Genomic DNA, 17,524 nt, shown 5'->3' on the forward strand with positions numbered 1-17,524 from the left:
AACTACACCATTTGAAAATTCTTTGGTTCCTATCATTTTATACCACTTGCTAGGTATATCAATAACTTTGCCAACAGTGACTTATTGTCTCTCTTTAAAAGCTGTTTCTTAAAATTGGCTTTTTTGCCTCCACTAAATAAATCTGCTAGAATGAAAAGCCATATTTAAAATATTCTTCAAATAAAAGGTGAATTTTTGTTCTGGTAATTTTTCACATCTTTACAAGGGTTGCCAATAAATGTGTCTGAGCTTTGTATGTCATATCCATGAGTCTTGGAGTAACTTTGTTGGATTTTGTGTGTGTTACAGATCCTCACTGGTGAGGACTGGAACGTGGTGATGTATGATGGCATTCAGTCTCAGGGTGGAGTTCAAAAAGGGATGGCCTTCTCTGTCTTCTTTATTGTTCTCACTCTTTTTGGCAACTGTATCCTTTGACGGGAATGGTGTGAGGAAACACACAAGCACCTCAATCCCTAAGCTAAATACTGACAGTTATACTTAATACATACTTAATAAATTATACTTAATATAACCTGTCTCTTCATTATAAATATGTGGTTTTCTGTTTGTTTATGGGTACACTGTATTGTACTCTTTTACAATGCCAGAGGAATTGTATTTTTTTTAACTCTGTGCTTAGACACATTGCTAAATGTGTTCTTGGCCATCGCTGTGGACAATTTAGCCAATGCTCAAGAACTGACCAAGGTAAAGTACTTCACAGTTTTTTTTGACACTTTATAGGAGTTTCTTACTTTTAAAACCAGAGATTATTTTTTTTATGAAGAGGGTTGTTCTGTTCCACTTATTTGCACTTTCAGTTCTCTTTGTTTCACTTACGTTGCGCTTGATTTTCATCTATAATCCTTTTTCTGCAGGATGAGCAGGAAGAAGAGGAAGCTGCCAGTCAGAAGATTGCCCTGCAGAAAGCAAAGGAGGTGGCTGAAGTCAGCCCGTTGTCAGCCGCCAACCTCTCCATTGCAGCGTGAGTTTTTGTTATTGCCACTATTATGTCTTTTCTTTTAGCTTCTCCATCTGAATGTTAAGAATTTTTACAGGAGAATTCCTTTATTAGTATTTTCCCATTTTAGTTGAGAGGGATACACTGGGTTGAAAAATGTAATTTTGTGCTGAGGCGTGCATATAATTACTGCCTTGTCTTTATGTCATTTCATTTGTCTGTTTTGGTTGTGTCCCTTTATATCTGTTTTTTACTTCTCTTAGTACTTTGACTAGGGCAACTAAAATTATCCGCTGGAACTGTGTGCTTGGCTTGGAGTCTTCCTGTAGTATTTGATTGAATTTTCTTCTTTTTCTTTTTGCAAAGTGCCTTTAGATGACATGCATTCTGAATTAGAATTATGTAAATGCAATGAATTGAATTGAGCATATATAATACGTCTGTCATACATAATACAATAGGTTTTTCTTTGTTGATCAATGTCTTGTACAAACTAACTGGTCTCATGCAGATAGTGTAGAAAATTAACCAATGCATTCATGGGCCAATATTCTTCACCAAGGAGGAGTTAAAGTAAAAGAAAATGCATTGGTTTCGATGTAAGGCAGCTTCCCAGAACCATACCCAGTATGCCACATTACCCGATTACCTGATAAAACACAAATGCACACGCACACACACGCCCACACACACACACACACACACATGTTGCTCTGTGCCAGTTCTCCTCGAGCCAGACAAGTCTTTGATCTCTTCTCTCTGGATACACAGGGGTCTTTCCTTTTGTTACTGATAAAGTTCACGCCGTCCTACTTGCACACACTCTGTCACTCACACCACAATACGGTCAGCATAACAGGGAGACACCACACATGACAGGTAGACACTGACCTTATTCCTCTGATACATTAGCCTCTGTAAACATAGTATCTGACAGTAATCTGACTGTTGATTAGTCCGTTATTTCATAAATTATGGTTATTTCTTTAGTTTCCATAGATCTGCACTTTCTCTGTAAGCATATGTGTATTTGCCTTAGTCATAGGCATAAAGTATTTTGCCTTTGTTTCAATTGCATGCAGAAGCTCCATCCTATCATTCACCTTCTAGGAATGTTTCCCAATATACATAGTTAGAAAGATAAAAACTTCCACCTATGACACCTGATTGGGCCATATGTTGCAGAATATGACTGAATTTGTAATTGAAAGGATGTTTATGTCTTATTTTAAATTTTAGAACAGGAGGTTGCTTTGAGTTTTCAATTCTGCTTGAAATCCCAAACTTGTGAAAGGATTTAGGAAATTTATTGAAATTCCTTCTCGAAACAGTCCTTCCTTTTCCAAGCAGGGATTTTCAACATGGGGTCACCACTGATGCATAAAGAATCTTTTAAGAAGATATTCTATGGTTGTCTCAGAAAGAAGGCTACTGTGAAATCTACATAAAACCCTGCAAAACAATAGCATGACGACAGAGTCCATTTTTATGTTCAAGATCAAACCATCATAGTGGAATGCACAAACATAGGCAATAGCCATAATTTTCATGTTCATCATCTAGGAGCTTAATTATATTCTACTTAGCATGAAAGCATATTAAATTACACACGGTAATAAAGTCACAGTGACAAATGTGTTTTGCTGTGTATGAGTTTTTAATATTATTTGAATATAAAAATAATTTATTTTATATCGCAAATAAATGGAAAATGAAAGCGCACTTCAATAGTGATTTTTTTTAAAATCCTTGTGTCATGGACACATTGAATGATGGTGGGAGGCATGCCGCATAAGGACATTGTGAATATCACAAAAAGCCCAGCGTTGCATAAATGGCACAGATTTTGATGGAGCAGACTGCTGACTCAGTGGTTTGGGTGACTGTTTAATGTGCATTTTGTATTGTGTCTCTATGTAAAGGATTGCATTCCAAAATGCCAAAATTTCTTTTTTAAAAAAAAGTGCAAAGCAAATTAGCATTTATGAAAATGAAACACTTTTCTGAATTAATATCTGCAGTGCAATTATTCTAAGTTGGCCCGCTCTTTGCTATGGTGGACACATTACCAATTTTGGAATAAAATCCTTCTGTTATTTTGTGCCATTTCACTCACCAGCTGTTTCCCTCCTCAGCAACAAAGTACACAGTGAGTGTCACAACGCATCCGACCCCTTTCTGGACTGGTATTTATTTATTTGTTAATTCATTTCTGAATTCCTTCTGTTTGACTTTACAACCATTCCTTGTTTTCTTTTTTTTTGTTTGAGAACAGTTTCCTTTCCTTTCTTACCTTTGTTGTTTAACTTTCCTTTAAAACTGACATTTCAGGCTTTCGTTAGCTGTTTTTATGTTGGCTTATTTGTGTTACAGGTTCCTTTTTTGTTGTTGTTGCCTGCTCCACGCAGCACTGCTATTGCTTTACTGTGGTTGACTGCTGGCCCTAAGAGACAATGGAGTAAACGTTTGTAGTTTTGGAGGGTAAGAAAGGAGGTGGTCACTAATAGCTCATTTGGTCAACTCAGTGGCGATTCTGGGGGCGTAGCTTTAATGATCTTGCTTTGATTGATTCCTATTTTAAGCTCTTTGTTTTCTGTGGAGTTATTAACAGTAGTCAGTCTATTACCTGCAGCAGACAACATTCAGAGTTCTCCCGTTGTGGAAAATCATGAAAATATGGAACAGTGAATTGAGGTAATCAGAAACAGTCAACCAAATTTGGGTGATTGGACGAATTTAATCAAACATCGGTGATAGGCTGAGCCCACCGGTTGTTTGTTTAAGAGCCATTTTTGAGGGGGGACAATGAGTGACATCTTAGTTAATAAGAATGCTTTGTTTAAGCCAAAAGATGCAGGCCACAAAAAAAAATTGTTATGTCGTTTATTAGGATGTGCACAAGCTCTTTGCAGTGGCAAGCAAGACTTTTATTTTTCCCGAGAGTGCCTCCAAGTGCTTCGGTGATTTATTTACTCAAACTTATAACAGAAAAGCAGAATGACAGCATAGTATGTTCAGAAAATACATTTATTTAAATAATAACCACCATAATGGGGAGGAAAACAATTTAATCATGTTTGTGGGTTGTTCCACCATTTATCCGTCTTACAGATTCAGCTAAGTATGAAACAACAAATACAAAATTTAACAAAAATAAAAAAGGTATCTTCTGGACAGTTGGTTAACAATATCACCTGAAGTGCTGAAGATACATTCTGATGGTGTTCTTGTGGCTGGGATGCACAGATTTTTTTTTTTTTTTTTTTTTTGCCATTTGTGATATCAATGGGAAATACTGTATGTTCAGTGCATTTTCTATTTTGTATTTATTGGTTTTGGTAAAAAGCACTTGGAATCTTCTGCTGGTGAAAAGCTTTTGCGTTTTCCAGAGTGAGCTGAAGCACCTGGTGATAGCCTAGCACAAACCAGAGTACCCTGAGAGAACCAGCATGCATCAGGAGAATATGCAAACTCTGTGCAGTAAGATCCCAGACCAGGATTTGAACCCAGAACTTTGCTACTGCCCCACTGTGCAGCAGCACTGAAAATATGTGGTATAAAAATAATTTAGATTTAAAATGCAATATATTAAATTGGTATTTCTTTCTCATAAAAATTTCATGCAAAGCAACATGACTGTCTGGTTAAATAACTAAACATTTCTTGATTAATAACCACTTTATGGAAAATGAATGATTTATCAAGATTCATCAAGTAGCCTTTGAAGAAACAGCTTAGATATGGCAACTACGTTGGTCTTGGGCCTGCTATTGCTAGATGTTAGCTAGTGTCTCAGTACCAAACTTATTTATCTTTTTCCAAATTGTAGTTGTGCAGACAGTTTTCTACAACTAGGGTAATACTGACTACTGTCAACTACACATTTTTTAAATTTATTTTATTTTATTTCTTTACAAATTGCGTGTAAGCAGGTTGTGTCAATTGTGTCAGTGATTTCAGACCTTGCCTCAGATTTATCCTCCACTTGTGTCCACACATGGTTCAGTAAGTAAGGCCAAACTGGCTTTCACTTTGGCAACCTGTGTAGACAACAGTAGCTATGTTTTGTTGGAACCTGCCCTGTTTTATAGACCTATCCAAAATGTCCCGTAAATGTCTGTGGGCCCCACTGTGTCTTTATGCCCTTGCTACTTTATGTACTTACATTTTTGGTGTTAATTTCCATGTCATCACCTCCATATATTTAAGTGTATGTTTTCACAAGGTGCAGCCGAATAAAGGCTCTCAATGCTAACAACGTTCTTTTCTCCTCCTTTGTTTATCTACAGTAAGGAACAGCAGAAGAACCACAAAGGTATCAATAAATCAGTGTGGGAACAGCGAACCAAAGAGCTGAGGAAGCAGACGCTGGCATCCAGTCGTGAGGCCCTCTATAATGAGCTGGACCCTGATGATCGCTGGAAGGCAAGGACAGGGAGGGAAGAACACAACAATGTAAAGAACCAGGCGTAAACTAGCCCTTAGACTTGTGCTATCAGTGTACACAAGCTGGCTGGCATTTTTTTTATACAGTTTGCACTTCAAATCTGATTAGAAAATGAAATGTGTTGTTCTTTAACTCTTCTTTGCTCCCTGTGTTTATTCCTTTCCATCATCTGTCTTTTTTTTTGTATCCTCATATCTTCTTGTAGGTCAACTTCGCCCGTCACGTCCGCCCCGACATGAAAACTCACCTGGATCGACCGTTAGTCGTTGATCCCCGTGAGAACCGAAACAACAACACCAACAAGACCACTGCCAACAATTCGGACCTCTGTATTACCCAGCACCATTCTTCCGACGAGCTCCACAAACAAACGCAGCTGCAAGACCAACATGGTCAAGTAGGAGTAGGAGGTGGAGGCGGTTCAGGCCAACCCAGGGCTCTCCTGGATCGAGGGGAGTCCACTGAGAGTAGGCGGAGTCGCAAAGGTGAGCATCACCACAAGTCTCACGTCCGGTTGGACGCAACAGTCATTCCAGGTCCAGGCTCAGAAGAGAGGCCACCCAGACGCCATCACCACAACCGGAGTGGCAGTCGAGGGGGAGGACAGTCAGAGCACAGGAGGACAAGGTCACATCGAAAAACCGCAGAGGACGGAGAGGAGGGTGGAGGAGGAGCTGGAAAATCAGGGAGGCATAAGAGTAAGGGGATGAACAGACCTGGAGCTGGAGGAGACCATCAGGGAGCCAGTGAAGGTGGTGAGAGGAGGCCAAAAAGAAGTCGACATGGCAATCAATCAGAGGGAGAGGGGAGGAGGATGTGCCAGCACAGAAGGAGGTAAGTATGTCTTTAGTTTAGAGTTACCACTGTGCTGTGATGTTCTCAGACCACAAACAAATGCCCTCTTTATTTATTTACTTCTCAACTTTGGTAATATTTTCATCAATCCACCACCTTTTTAATTATTCAATGACTTTTTCCTAGGGATTGCAGTGTCCCAAACCTTTCTACCACTCGACCCATCCAAAAGAGCCTCTCCAGGCAGAATAGCCAGTACAGTGAAGATATGGACAACCTAATGAACACCAAACTGGTCTCTGGCTCTTCTCCACCTGGCCAAAGTCATTCTAATCCAGTTGCCAATTACGCATTAGCCCCTGGCTTCGGATCTGCTCTCCATCTTGCTAACAGTGGCACTCATGGAAGTTTAGTTACATTGGATAGCTACGGCAACATCGGCCATCATCGAGCGCACAGTGTGATCAGGCTGCCTCACCCTGACTACACGGCAGTGGACATGCCAATTTTCCCGTCTATTAACGCTATTCTCCAAGGTAGGCCAGAAAAAAAAATTTAAAACTGCCTAATTAAAAAAAAAAACAAAAAAAAAAAACTACAGACCAATCCCCACCAAAAACTTTTTTTCTTGACTTATGATTCAGTCAATAAAAATGCGAACACTGAGCCTCTACCGGCAAAGGAGGACAAGGATGACGATGATGATAAAGGAGGTGAAGGAGGACCCAGACCCATGCCTCCATACAGTTCCATGTTCATCTTGTCCACTACTAACCCGTAAGAGAAGCTTTAAGCACATATTAATCAAAACTTTACATAAACAGGATGATACAAATGATGCATTTATTGAATTCTTAAAGTTAGTTCTTTGTTTCAGAAGTAGAAAATATAGCATTTAATATAGCAACATAGCATTTATACAATAACCAATGTTGTGTTCTTCTAGCTTTCGGCGGGCATGCCACTACATTTGTACTCTACGCTACTTTGAGATGTGTATCCTGTTGGTCATTGCTATGAGCAGTATCGCTTTGGCTGCTGAAGATCCTGTCTGGCCTGAATCACCTCGAAACAATGTAAGAAAGTTAACATACATTTTTATACCAATTCTGTGTAAGATATTATGTATTTCACTTTCTTTTTTATATTTCATTTTGTCCCTGGTTTTCCCTCTACATGTTTTCTGGCTGAGTAATTTAGTTTTTAGAGAGGACAGTTCAGATGAGTCATCTTTTTTTATGATACAATCATAATAATTTTTGGGGGGTTATGCAAAGCTTTTGAGTTTCTTTTATCTTAAAGATTTTGTGGATATATTTTTCTTTTTTTTGTTTGCCTTGGCACAACTATTGTCCTTCCTTAGATCCTTATTTTTCATTCCACAGGTACTTCGCTATTTCGACTATGTTTTTACTGGAGTTTTCACATTTGAGATGCTGATAAAGGTAAAAGAAACTGTCAAACTAGCATTTTTGAAATTCCATTAATAGTTTCAAATACAAACCAGTACCAATCTGGTTATGAATTGTGTCTCTCTTCTAGATGGTGGATCTGGGCTTGGTCTTGCACCAGGGCTCTTATTTTCGGGACTTGTGGAACATCCTTGACTTTATAGTGGTTAGTGGTGCTCTGGTGGCCTTCGCCTTCACGTAAGTCTCCCTCCTTTCCCTCTCCTTTCCTTGTTCCTGCACCTCATCATGTCCCATTTCTTAAATTCAATTGTACCTCGGAGTACAGCCTCTCGTACTCCTCTTTAGCTTTCCATGGTTCTTTTTTCTCTCCATTCCTTCCTGGTGTTCTGTTTTGCTTTTTCTTCTATCCCTACCATCGAGTCATGTACATTTTCTTGTACCCTTTCCTCAGTTAACCATTTTTTGCCAATTTGTTGCCAGTCTGTGACATTTGCCTATTTTCCACTTCCTCTCTCCAGTCCATCTTATATTTTTGAAACCCTTTTTATTTTCAAGCAACTCTTCCTTCAAAGCCCTCCTCCACCTGCTTTACACTCAAGCATTTAGTAGAAAATAGTGCCCCTGCATCCTTCCTAACCAACCCGATTTTTACCCTGTGAGAGGGGAGGACCACCCTTTGCACCTGTAACCCTTTAGTGCCCAGGGCGTTCTAAACTTAAAGTGGGCCCAATGCAAAGCCAGGCCAGGTCATGCTGAACTTGGCTTCCATGCCCTTCTCCTCAACAAAGCAGGTATTTTCAATTCTACCTAATCTGCATGGCTGGGATGAAGCAAAGTAGTTTGTAAGTGAGTCAACTTAGAGTTTAAGTGCTACTCTGGGTATAAACAAAGAACCAGTGGAATTAGACATATTTGTGTTATTTCATACATTCACTCAAGTTGTACAGCACTAAGCCAATCATTGTGAAATGTCTTAGTTGATTTTGTCTCTTAGCTGTGGCAAATGGTAGCAACATAAGCACATTTCCTATGGATTGTACTTGTTGCCTGTTACATCTGTGGTATACCAGATTATTAAAAATACAGTAGTTATATTCACACACTTCAGTAAGGGAACTGGAATATATTATATTATTAGGACCAGTTAGTGACGTAAAGTACCTTGAGATTGTTTTTGTTGTAAATTGGCTGTTTATATAAAAGAAAAACATAACTGAATTTGACTGACTAGTTGTGAAATAAAGCTTTCAAGTTAATATCATTAAAAAACAGCTTTGAAATGTAGTAACAGTTAACAGTTCAGTCAGTCTTCTAAGGCAGTTTATTAGAGTTATTGTATTAAATTACTCAACTCTTCTGGGATATTTTTACCCCTTTTAGCTGATATTTCACACCCTCAATTTAACTTACTTATTTCAACTGAGGAAAATAAAATACAGACATTTTCTACCACTATTTATTTATTTATTTATTTTTGCTAAATGCTATTAATTTGGGTGCCCCATGACCAAACCTTATTTTTCAAAGCTTTAACTGTTCAAAAATCAAAATATGAACAATACAGGGGCTTCAGTGGTGGTGCTCCATTTAGAAGACTGGCTTTTTTCCTGGGTCATTCTCTCTGATTCATTTTTATGTGTGTTATCTTTTTACCTACACCCTGTCCTGCTCTGTGTTTCAGTGTAATTGATTTGTCTTTCTATATGTGTATAAAATATATCAATTAGTATCATTAACTGGATCATTTAAGCTTTTTGCATATCACGTGAGTTAGGTTTTGTCTTTGCATTTTTTTTGTCTCTCAAAGTTGCTTTCAATGCAAATGTATGAATAACTGTACAGGCAGTCATACGGGGTTTTAGTTGAGAAGTGAATTATCCAATTAATCAGGCTAAACCGCAATTGTGGTTTACAACGCTAATGAGTATTAGGTAGATGGGAACCAGTCAGACCAGACTTCTACCCATCAAGATAACACCTTAATTTGATTTCTGGGAATCGAGCAGCACTCCAGAAAGGATCGGTAGTCTTGTTTGAGATGTTTATCGCTCCTTTAATCCAATCAGTCAGGTCTGAGAGCTGCCGTGTCGTTTGTCGCAATTGTGGCTGTCCTGGTTTTTTCCAATGTCAACCCGAGGTTCTTGTCAAGACTGAAGTCAGAGCTCAAAGCAATATAAAAGAAACGCATTTGATTTTATTTCATAGCATGTTAATATTAAGTGTCTATAAATAGAGATTAAAATTTGTTTTCAGTTTTTAGCAACAATTTAGTCAGGCATGCCTTATTACTGAACTTTAGTGATGACCTTTAAAGGAAATTTTAATTAACATATTTAATCATTTGTTTAGAAATATGCTTGTGAAATGTTTATGTGCATGTTTGTTCTTGCAGCAGGGGTATGTTACTTTGAAAGTTTACCGAATGAAGAGCAATCCTTATGTCCTCGTACTTTTTTCTAACTCTGTCTCTCATATGGATGTATTACCTCCTTTCTCTGTGTCCCATCTGGTGTCTCTCTCCCACCCTTTGTCTTTTGTCGTCTCTTCCCCTTATTCTTACTGTCTTTCACTTCTCACTCATCTCTTCCTTCGGATCACCAACAGCGGCGGCGGGTAAAGTTCTCTGTCTTGCTCAGTCTTTCTCCTCTTCCTTTCCTTCTGCACTCTCAGTATTTGTTCTTCAGATCACACTCAGTTTTTCTATTCATTCATCCCTCATCACTGCTGAAACGTGTACCTTTCACCATGAAATAACTCCGCTCCAAACACATATAAACCTCATTTTAACCTACATCATGTGTCGGCTGGATCACAGTGCTGCAACGCGACATTAGGTGCTCATGGAAGGTTTAACACAAGACAAAATCAATGAAGAAAAGACAGACAAACAACAAATGTCTTCAATTTGCATTTATTGCCATTTTCTTTATTATTAAAAGAGTGAGAATGTTGTAAAAAAAAAATTCTAAATTCATTGTGAAGAAACTGAGTGCTACACTAAAAAGCTCAGCGCAGCATGCCCACTTGTGCAGTCTTGCACACCAAGTCAGAAATTTGTATATAACTACCAGCAGACTGCCATCTGGCCTGACAGCTGGAAGAAGTTGGCAATTGTGTACACAGCTGCTATCGCTTTGGTAACCTTTAAACTTCATCTTTTCACCCTAATTGTCAAGTGTGGTGAAAAAACATATTTGCCAAGAACTAAAAGAGCTTTTAAACTACTGTAAAGTTTCCCAGCTCATAATCAGCTCACATTAGGATTTTCCTAATGCATAATTGCAACTGTGTAATCTAATGTACTGTATGTAACATATAATATTGTTACTTATTTGTAGTTCTTAAATTTGATATTGTGTGACCATATATTGAGTAGAAGAGCATGACTTGGATTTAGTTTTAGGTTTTCATCAAGGTTTGTCTTGGTACTCGTGAAGATCAAGGCTGAGAGCCTTTGAATATAATAGTCTATGTTGTTTGAACATCAATAAGCAGCTAGACATATTTATGTCTAGCAAAGTCCACACCGCACAAAACTCTCCAGAAATAATTCTCCAAAATATACCCTTCTCCATCACTCTGGCTGCTGCTGAAAAGAAAAAAAATCTTTCAGCATGGAAGCAAGGTTTCAATGCAGCATGAATAGATTTTACCATTGGCTGGGCATGTGCAAGCCAAGGCTATAGCCACATGTGTAAAGCATTGAAATACATTGCAAAGTGTTTAGCAAGTAGAGTAAAACAACAGTTTTAAAACAGGATTGATAGCATGTACTATAGTTTTGAAAAGACACCTAACTCTAGCATGTAGCTACAATGCCAAAGCCACACTTAGAAGTAAAGATGTAGTGTAATATTATAGCAATGCTGCATGTGTTGCTATATATTTAACCCTGACGCAGTTACTCTTTGCGAGCTAACTCGAATCAGTGCCGAACAAAAAAATGGCTGCACACGGCCATTTTGGTATGCAGAAGGCTAAGGCTGTTGTATTGTTCTTAAACTCTTTAATTTATGTGTGTTTGTCTACGTGTTCATATGTAGGGGTAGCAGTAAAGGAAAAGACATCAGCACTATCAAATCTTTGAGGGTCCTGCGAGTGTTGCGTCCTCTGAAGACCATTAAACGGCTTCCAAAGCTCAAGGTATGTCCACCTTACTCATCAAACTCAAAAAAAACTTCTGCAAGGTTGAAGCCTTACTGTTCTATTTGGCAAGAGAAAAATACATGTTATAGATTTATGTGTTTTGACAAATGTAAACAACATCCCTACTTCTTTCTGTTTTTCTGTGATCAGGCTGTGTTTGACTGTGTGGTGAACTCACTAAAGAACGTCCTGAACATCCTGATTGTCTACCTACTCTTCATGTTCATCTTTGCTGTGGTAGCTGTGCAGCTCTTCAAGGGACGTTTCTTTTACTGCACTGATGAATCCAAAGAGTTTGAGCGCGACTGCAGGTCAGGAAGTACCAGTGCTTTATGACAGCCTAATATCGTTTGTCTGTGAAGTCATTTTGTTTCTTTCCAATTTCTTTAGGACATGCACCGAAGTCCAAAGATGTATGCATATGAGAACAAACCTAAGTAATTTTTTTGTCATACTGAGGATGCAATATGTGTCTTTCAGAGGCGAATATCTGGTGTATGAACGTGATAACGAAGTGAGGGCGCAGAAGCGGGAGTGGAAGAAATACGATTTCCACTATGACAATGTGGCTTGGGCCCTTCTCACCCTCTTCACCGTTTCCACTGGAGAGGGGTGGCCGCAGTAAGCTATTATACTTATGTAAAATTGAGTAGAGAATTTACATTTTTTTCTTTAATTTGATAACCTGTTTTTTCCCCCCACAGGGTGCTGAAACATTCAGTGGATGCGACCTATGAGAATCAGGGCCCGAGCCCAGGGTATCGGATGGAGATGTCCATCTTTTACGTGGTGTACTTCGTGGTCTTCCCCTTCTTCTTCGTCAACATTTTCGTTGCTCTCATTATCATCACCTTCCAAGAACAGGGAGACAAAATGATGGAAGAATATAGTCTGGAAAAGAATGAGGTAAGAAGCTAACACAATATCGCAAATTAGCATTATGTTAATTGAATTCTAACTGTGAGTTCAGAGAACTTAGTTGGAACTAGAATGTAACTTTTCTCTTGTCTTGGACAGAGAGCATGTATAGATTTTGCCATCAACGCCAGGCCTCTGACACGCCACATGCCTCAGAATAAATTGAGCTTTCAGTACAAAATGTGGGAGTTTGTGGTGTCACCGCCATTTGAATATACCATTATGGCTATGATCGCGCTCAACACCGTGGTGCTAATGATGAAGGTAAGTCACAATGAGCTAAACATACACGCAATAACATAGCCCCATAGTTGTTATCAGTGTTACAAGTACCACTAACAGAACTTGGGCTCCCTTTGTTATGTAAAGCAGATTTTGCCATTTGTTTTGTCTGCAATGCAGACCATGGATCTCGGAATAACATCAATCCTAGTTTAGCCATGTTTCAGTTTCAATTATGGAAACATCTTGACCATGTTACCTACTTTGAGCACTACAAACTAATCACAATGTATTTCTTTGTACTAATACTTTTAAGCATGATATAAACATTTACACTGAAGGAGAATTTTATGGATTTATTGAGATGATATTTGTCAAAAGTGTAAATTTATTTTCCGGCTGGAACCTTTGTATATGCATGTTCATGGTAGGCCTGCCAATCAAATGCACAGATCTCCTGTGGGCTTCTAGTGGCCCACTGGAAATAATGTATTGTTGTGTGCAATTCATTCAAAAAAAGAAGAACTTGGTGTTTATTAAGTGGTACTTATTATTATTAGTTTTAGAATCACTAACATAGACTTTAAGCTAACTGTATCTTCTGGTAACCGTAAGAAGTTTTGCCAAAGTGTAAAATTCAAATATTTGATGTGAAACATTTAGTCAATACAGAATAAGTTAGACTGATTCTAATGTGTGTCTATTGCATTTAATTTATTCCTAATTGAGTGTACTGTGTGTCTTTGTGTTTAGTATGATGGAGCTTCTGTCACCTACGAAGCAGTTTTAGCCAACCTCAACATAGTGTTTACTTCCCTCTTCTCCTTGGAGTGTGTCCTTAAGATCATTGCCTTTGGGGCTCTGGTGAGTGTATATGTGTGTGGGCTTTTGTGTTGTAACAATACACTGCTCTCATGTATTTTTGTGGAGTTCCTGGAAGATAACTCAGTTATTAGTGTAATTAACATTGTCTTCATATGGATGTAAATACATTGTAAAAGTGACGCATTTGGAATGCCTCATGTAAAATCAGATGAAACCCAAACAAGTATGATAAGAAGTAAAGAACAGGAACAGCAACATAGTACTTAGAAACCTGTACAAACATAAAACCACTTGTATTTCTTAGCACATGTTGGAAATGCATTAACATCCTAATGGGAACAGGTTACAAACCTAAACCTTAACTTTAACTGGGCAATTTAAAGTCGATTAGATTGAACATTACAATGGACTAATATAACTAAAGCACAAAGCTTTTAAAATTCATTCAGGTCTGTTGTACAAACAGTGGAAATGGACCTAAACTGATTCCTGAACAAAGATTTCTGGAGTAGAAACACACATATTGATTGTTCCGCATTATTGTTTTCATTTTGTGGAGAAAACTGAGTTCAAGATGTGGTTTACTTTTCTGTACACTAACAAAATATAAAACTATATATATAAAACTAACAAAAATCAAAGGGTTAATTGGGAAGTTGCTGAAACTGTGGAACAAAAAGGCAAGGAAAGAGCAAGATATATTTTGAGGCTGAATGGTCGGTGGAGATAAAGGACAGTGTGGGAACAGCGGCGTAGTAATTAGTTGAAATCGTGTGAATGACATATTGGTGACGAAAATAGAAGCAAAGATTACTCTGAGGGCGGTGATTAGACAGAAGAGGATTTGAATCTTAGTGAGAAGACCAGAACACAGTCAACATGGGTATCTTAAACCTAAATAATGCCACTCCTCAGACATGTCCTTTATGTGTGTGTTTGTAAGTGTGTATCAAGGTGGTTTATTTTGATAGCTGCCACTAAGTCTAATGCACAGTTTAGCTACAGGCAACCACTATAAAAAAGGAGTGCTCAGAATATCAACTCTTTGTCTTGACCAGCGCTCTGTGATTCCTTTCATACACATTAAAACCAGATATTTTTTCAGACTTTAATTTTAACTATGTATATTTAACTATGTTGTAAGTCATATATACTCTATATGTAAAGTTATGATGTTTGATGGCCGCTTTCGTTGTGTGCTGCAGCAGAATTTGTCCTTAACTTGACAAAATGGCATCCATCCAGTAGACTGTCAGTGATGGTCCATTTGTCCAATCTAATTTTTATCTGTTCTTGTCTGAGTCTGACATGTCTTTCTCCCACTTTCTCATTCTGCTTCTCTCTCTCTGCTGCTTTTTCTGTGCTACTCACTCTTCATCTCGAATTATTTAAACAACCTTTTTCTCCATCTTAATTTATTTCCTTTATTCATACTTACCTTCCTTTCTAAATTCATGGGGGTTTTTTCTGTGTTTTATTCCACCTTGATAAATTTCTTCACATCATTTTCCGCATTATTCCGCTGATATTTTATACCCCTATCTTTTTCCTCCCTTGCGCTCCCTCTCTTCTTTGATTTGTTCAGAACTATTTCAAAGATGCCTGGAATATTTTTGACTGTGTGACAGTTCTGGGCAGCATTACAGACATCCTGGTCACAGAGCTTGGGGTAAGTACCAATTTTGCCATTTATGTTCTAAAGTCGTTTCTTCTAAAAGGCCAGTGTTAAATTTGAAAAAACCTCTGGAAGTGCAGTATAAGTTAGGTGGGCTGCAGGATGTGTCAATGAAGTTTTAAATCTGACTGTCTCTCAAAAACTTATACAAGTCAAGAGAATAAGGGAAGAGCGTGAGGTAGATATCATCGTTGAGTCTGGCATTGCTCAGTCATGCGTGACCGTCTCTTGAAAGTCTTATATAATTGTCCCAGTTGGTGAGACGGGGATCCAGCCAGCCAACTCCGATGCCACCGTCTGCAAGGCAGGGAGCATGCTGATGCTCTACATAGACCCAGTTAACAGCTTGTCCAAGCAGCCAATCATGTTATTTGCTTGTTTCAGATGTCTGATAGTCACTACAGTCAGTGCTTCAAAGTTCCAGTAATGATCTCACTCTTAGTGTTGGCAAAGAGACACCTAAGACTATTATTATAATAAAATCAGTTTTATATTTCTTTTTACAAATAGTATATAAACAAAAGTATTCACTCATGTTCTTTCACACACGTGTAAACTTCAAGGACATCCCGTTCTTGTAGACTTAATAGTAAAGCGGACACTGCCAGGAGTGTATTTATCATGTCAGACACTGACGCCGCTGAAAAACATCACAAGCTTGTTCAGTCAGGTAGATGTCAGCAGGACATTAAAGTTCTTTCGCACCAAACTTGCCCAACCATGTCTTCGTGGCACTTACTTTGTACAACAGAAAGGGGCCATCCCCAAACTGTTCCTACAAAGTTGGGGGCATTAAATTGCCCAAAATGTCTTAGTATCCTGAAGTATTACAAATTTAATTTCCTAGAACTAAGAGGGTATACCCAACTCTTGAAAAATGCCACCAAACTTTACCTTTGCCACAATGCAGACAGGTATGTGCTAATCTCCTGGAACCCATCAAATCCATACTTGTTTATTGGATTAGCATAGTGCTTCACCCATCCGATTGTGTGTAACACACTTGGATGCCGCTGCTCAGCCGATGTCCTGAAGGTCTCTCCTCACTGTTTTGTTCTTGAGCTTAGCTAAAGGCCACATGAAGTTTGAAGATGTGTAGCTATTGACTCTGAAAATAGTTGGTGACTGAACTCCATGAATGTCTTATCTCTTACCTAACCTACCACTTCATGGGTAGGTTAGGTACCTTGTGATTGTAACAGTGAAAGTGCATTTCAATGTAACAGAGCCCTAAGAAAATTACTTCTATTAAGATTCATTTTAACCATGTGGGTATTTTCTTTATAGTTTTAAAACTATGATCTTTTTCTTTTCTTCTAATTTGAGGTGATGTACCTTGAATCCCAAAACAACCAAATGCCTGTGAATAATTTATGACTAGTTGGAAGGAACCCATACAATAAAAATCTTTTTTTAAATGTTGTTATTGTTGTTTTTTTTTTTTTAGTTTTATCAGTTTTATAAAGTTGTGCAAAATCTGTAATCTAACACCTGCTATTCTGCTGATTTTTGGATGTTATGACCATTGATTTTTTGTCTTGTTTTTTTTTTTTTTTTCTTTTCACATGCTTTCTTTAAATCGTCTACACACTTTACGACGACCTTCTGTAATCTACTTTGCCCTGTTCCCCTTCTCTCCCCCTCGACTTCTTCCTGTGATTTCTCCCAATCAAAATGCACTATGAATCCTCTGTGTTCCACCCATGACAACCGGCTTGGTCAATCTGTCTGGTTGTTCTTGGAATCAACCAAAAATCCCAAAAATGTGCTGCTATAAACCATATGTCTGCAACATCCACATGTAGATGGTTTGTAATTTTTTTGGAGATCTTATTTTGCTGCATGTATTTTATCGGCATCCCAGCCAGTGTTATGTTTGTGAATTGTGCATGCTGTGATTGACTCACCCACAAAACTCTCTGTATATCCTTTACTGAGAACTTGAGCAGAGTTTGTAAAGGATTAAGACACTATAAAGACTGCTACATTCAAATATGTGAGCTTACAATATTCACATATTCACCCACACATTTGAAAGTGACTGGCAGATTTTTATTTTTTTTTCTGCCAAGACAGTGACTCCAAAGGTTTGCTCCTGGCAGAGAGAATAAGTAATGCAT

At 38.2% G+C, this 17,524-nt stretch overlaps 1 protein-coding gene across 12 annotated transcripts in view; it reads left to right on the forward strand.

Annotated features, from left to right (window-relative positions):
• Positions 1 to 17,524, forward strand: part of cacna1aa (calcium channel, voltage-dependent, P/Q type, alpha 1A subunit, a) — an 89,957-nt gene that overhangs the window by 40,036 nt on the left and 32,397 nt on the right. For 5 of the 12 annotated variants that reach the window (XM_032588151.1, XM_032588158.1, XM_032588154.1 and 2 more), the window contains exons 16-35: positions 310 to 427; positions 644 to 711; positions 882 to 988; positions 3,100 to 3,150; positions 5,254 to 5,419; positions 5,617 to 6,245; positions 6,393 to 6,742; positions 6,851 to 6,983; positions 7,153 to 7,282; positions 7,592 to 7,651; positions 7,749 to 7,855; positions 10,223 to 10,231; positions 11,662 to 11,761; positions 11,915 to 12,075; positions 12,245 to 12,385; positions 12,469 to 12,670; positions 12,782 to 12,946; positions 13,658 to 13,768; positions 15,315 to 15,398; positions 17,210 to 17,212. In XM_032588151.1, the coding sequence (XP_032444042.1) occupies positions 310 to 427; positions 644 to 711; positions 882 to 988; positions 3,100 to 3,150; positions 5,254 to 5,419; positions 5,617 to 6,245; positions 6,393 to 6,742; positions 6,851 to 6,983; positions 7,153 to 7,282; positions 7,592 to 7,651; positions 7,749 to 7,855; positions 10,223 to 10,231; positions 11,662 to 11,761; positions 11,915 to 12,075; positions 12,245 to 12,385; positions 12,469 to 12,670; positions 12,782 to 12,946; positions 13,658 to 13,768; positions 15,315 to 15,398; positions 17,210 to 17,212 (2,895 nt within the window). The remainder of the gene's footprint in view (positions 1 to 309; positions 428 to 643; positions 712 to 881; positions 989 to 3,099; positions 3,151 to 5,253; positions 5,420 to 5,616; positions 6,246 to 6,392; positions 6,743 to 6,850; positions 6,984 to 7,152; positions 7,283 to 7,591; positions 7,652 to 7,748; positions 7,856 to 10,222; positions 10,232 to 11,661; positions 11,762 to 11,914; positions 12,076 to 12,244; positions 12,386 to 12,468; positions 12,671 to 12,781; positions 12,947 to 13,657; positions 13,769 to 15,314; positions 15,399 to 17,209; positions 17,213 to 17,524) is intronic. The other 7 variants (XM_032588159.1, XM_032588155.1, XM_032588156.1 and 4 more) reach the window with 3 other exon arrangements.

This window comes from Xiphophorus hellerii, chromosome 16, assembly GCF_003331165.1.
Source record: "Xiphophorus hellerii strain 12219 chromosome 16, Xiphophorus_hellerii-4.1, whole genome shotgun sequence".
NCBI lineage: Eukaryota > Metazoa > Chordata > Actinopteri > Cyprinodontiformes > Poeciliidae > Xiphophorus > Xiphophorus hellerii.